This window comes from Galeopterus variegatus, unplaced genomic scaffold (genome assembly GCF_000696425.1).
Source record: "Galeopterus variegatus unplaced genomic scaffold, G_variegatus-3.0.2 Scaffold3950, whole genome shotgun sequence".
NCBI lineage: Eukaryota > Metazoa > Chordata > Mammalia > Dermoptera > Cynocephalidae > Galeopterus > Galeopterus variegatus.
This window is the reverse complement of record NW_007730061.1, coordinates 207,287-209,618: the sequence shown is the minus strand read 5'-3', so window position 1 is coordinate 209,618 and position 2,332 is coordinate 207,287. Positions and strand designations below refer to the sequence as shown.

The 2,332-nt window shown below is 40.3% G+C and overlaps 1 protein-coding gene across 1 annotated transcript in view; it reads left to right on the top strand.

Annotated features, from left to right (window-relative positions):
- Window positions 1–931: 931 nt before the first annotated feature.
- ARHGEF10 (Rho guanine nucleotide exchange factor (GEF) 10) overlaps window positions 932–2,332 on the top strand; it is an 89,232-nt gene continuing 87,831 nt past the window's right edge. Inside the window, exon 1 of the mRNA XM_008586350.1 lies at window positions 932–1,117. Coding sequence (XP_008584572.1) covers window positions 962–1,117 — 156 coding nt within the window. The 5' untranslated portion in view covers window positions 932–961. The remainder of the gene's footprint in view (window positions 1,118–2,332) is intronic.

Here is a 2,332-nt window from a genome sequence, read left to right as displayed (position 1 = left end):
TATATTAACTTCACCTTTGTCATTCTTCTTTAAATAATTGCTGTGGGAACTTTTTTTTTAATGAAAATATCTTTTATTTATTTATTTGTTTGTTTGTTTGTTTTCCCCCTTTTTTTGTCTTTTTTCGTGACCGGTAGCGGGATCGCAACCCTCTGTGTTGCGCCCGTACCGCGACCGGCAACGGGATCGCAACCCTCGCGGTGTCGCGTCCGCACCGCGCTCAACCAGTGAGCGGACCGGTCTCTATATGGGATCCGAACCCTCGGCGGGAGCGCTGCCGCCCTCCCAAGTGCCGCACTCTACCGAGTGCGCCACTGGGCCGGCCCAGAAAACATCTTTTTTTTAAAAAAATAATATATAATTTAGATGGAAGCCTTTCTTCTTTTTTTGGGGGGTGGGGGAGAATTCCCTCTTGCCTGGGGGAGGTCAATCTTTATTTTATTTAGGCTTTCTACTGATTGGACATGGCTCACCCCCATTATGAAGAGTAATCTGCTTATTTATTTATTTATTTATTTATTGTGAAGTACAATAGTGTGTTTGAAGGTGGATTCAGATTAGTTTAAAATGTGTATTGTAAATTCTATGACTTTTTTTTTATTCTGGAACTCATCTTTTATTTTGTCGATATACATTGTGGTTGATTAATTTTGCCCCTTACCAAAACCACCCTCCTTCCTTCCTCTCCTCCCTCCCCCCCAAAAATGTCCCTTCTGTTTGCTTGTCTTGTCAACTTCAAGTAATTGTGGTTGTTATATCTTCTCCCCCCCCCCCGGTTTTTTTTTNAATTCTTAAAAGAATTTAAGTATCATGTTTGTGTATCAACATCAACACGTGATTTGTTTTGAAATAAATGTAATTTACACAAGTGAATATTTATATATTCTTTTCCCTGCCCTTTAAAATGTCTGAACCGTCATTACTTATTTTGTCTTAGCAATATGAGAAACCACTGTCTGAGATGGAGCCAAAGATTCTGAGTGAGAGGAAACTGAAGATGGTATTCTACCGTGTCAAAGAAATCCTGCAGTGCCACTCCATGTTTCAGATAGCACTGGCCAGCCGCGTATCTGAGTGGGACTCAGTGGAAATGATCGGCGACGTCTTCGTGGCTTCGGTAATTAGACTGGCATACTCAGACCCACAGGCTGACAAGTATGCACTTCACTTTCAGGGCCGGGCTGAGGCAGCAGCATTGTGGCCAAGTGTGTACACTAGGGACATTGACCAGGGAGACCAAGGAACGCCTGTAGTGGTGCAGGGCAAAAACCATGTCTGAAAAGTTTTAACAGTATACTTGAATTCTTTGTCTAGTCTTGGATGTACCACTGTACAGTTTGATAATGCTTATGGTTGCTGCGTTAGGACTCTGCTTGTTTGGTGATACTATAAAACGGCCACATTCAAGCCCACTTATGTTAGCTTGCCTCCTGATCTAGGTCTCTCTCTCTGTGTGCAGGGTTCTCCATGCCCGGGAACTATAGAACATGCATTGTGGGAATATATTTAGGTGTTCTCTCAAACTTTTGCTCTTTGATCTAGAGTTTTTTGTTGTGTAGGGTTTTGGCCTTACACTGTGATGCAGGAATATAATGTTGCAACAGCTTACATTAATGTTTCCTGGTGGGAGAAACAGCTGCCTGGAAAACAGTGGCAAAAAGTTCCTGCATCTGGGCAGTGCTGAGTCATTTTATGTTTGCTCCCTGCATGAATGGTATATATTGTTTATTGGCTAGCTTTCTATTATAGAAGATTACGGATAAAACAGATTAGTTTCTGTAATTAAGATAATAATACTGTAAAGGGATATGAGCTTGAAATGTTTTTTAAAAAGTGTTCATATACTTAAATGAATGCTATAGTACTGAATGCTATAACCTTTTTTTCTATACAATTTGTATGTGTTCTTGATGAAGTATATAAATTACGGGATGATTTGAATACAACATGGAAACAAAGTTCTTACCTAAAACATTTGCATGATACTCTTCATAGATCCTTAAGATAAACAGAAAAAGATATATTAGATATTTATTTTGTATTGATTTCCTCTCTAGTCTATATATTAACTTCACCTTTGTCATTCTTCTTTAAATAATTGCTGTGGGAACTTTTTTTTTAAATGAAAATATCTTTTATTTATTTATTTGTTTGTTTGTTTGTTTGTTTTCCCCCTTTTTTTGTCTTTTTTCGTGACCGGTAGCGGGATCGCAACCCTCAGTGTTGCGCCTGTACCGCGACCGGCAACGGGATCGCAACCCTTGCGGTGTCGCGTCCGCACCGCACTCAACCAGTGAGCGGACCGGTCTCTATATGGGATCCGAACCCTCGG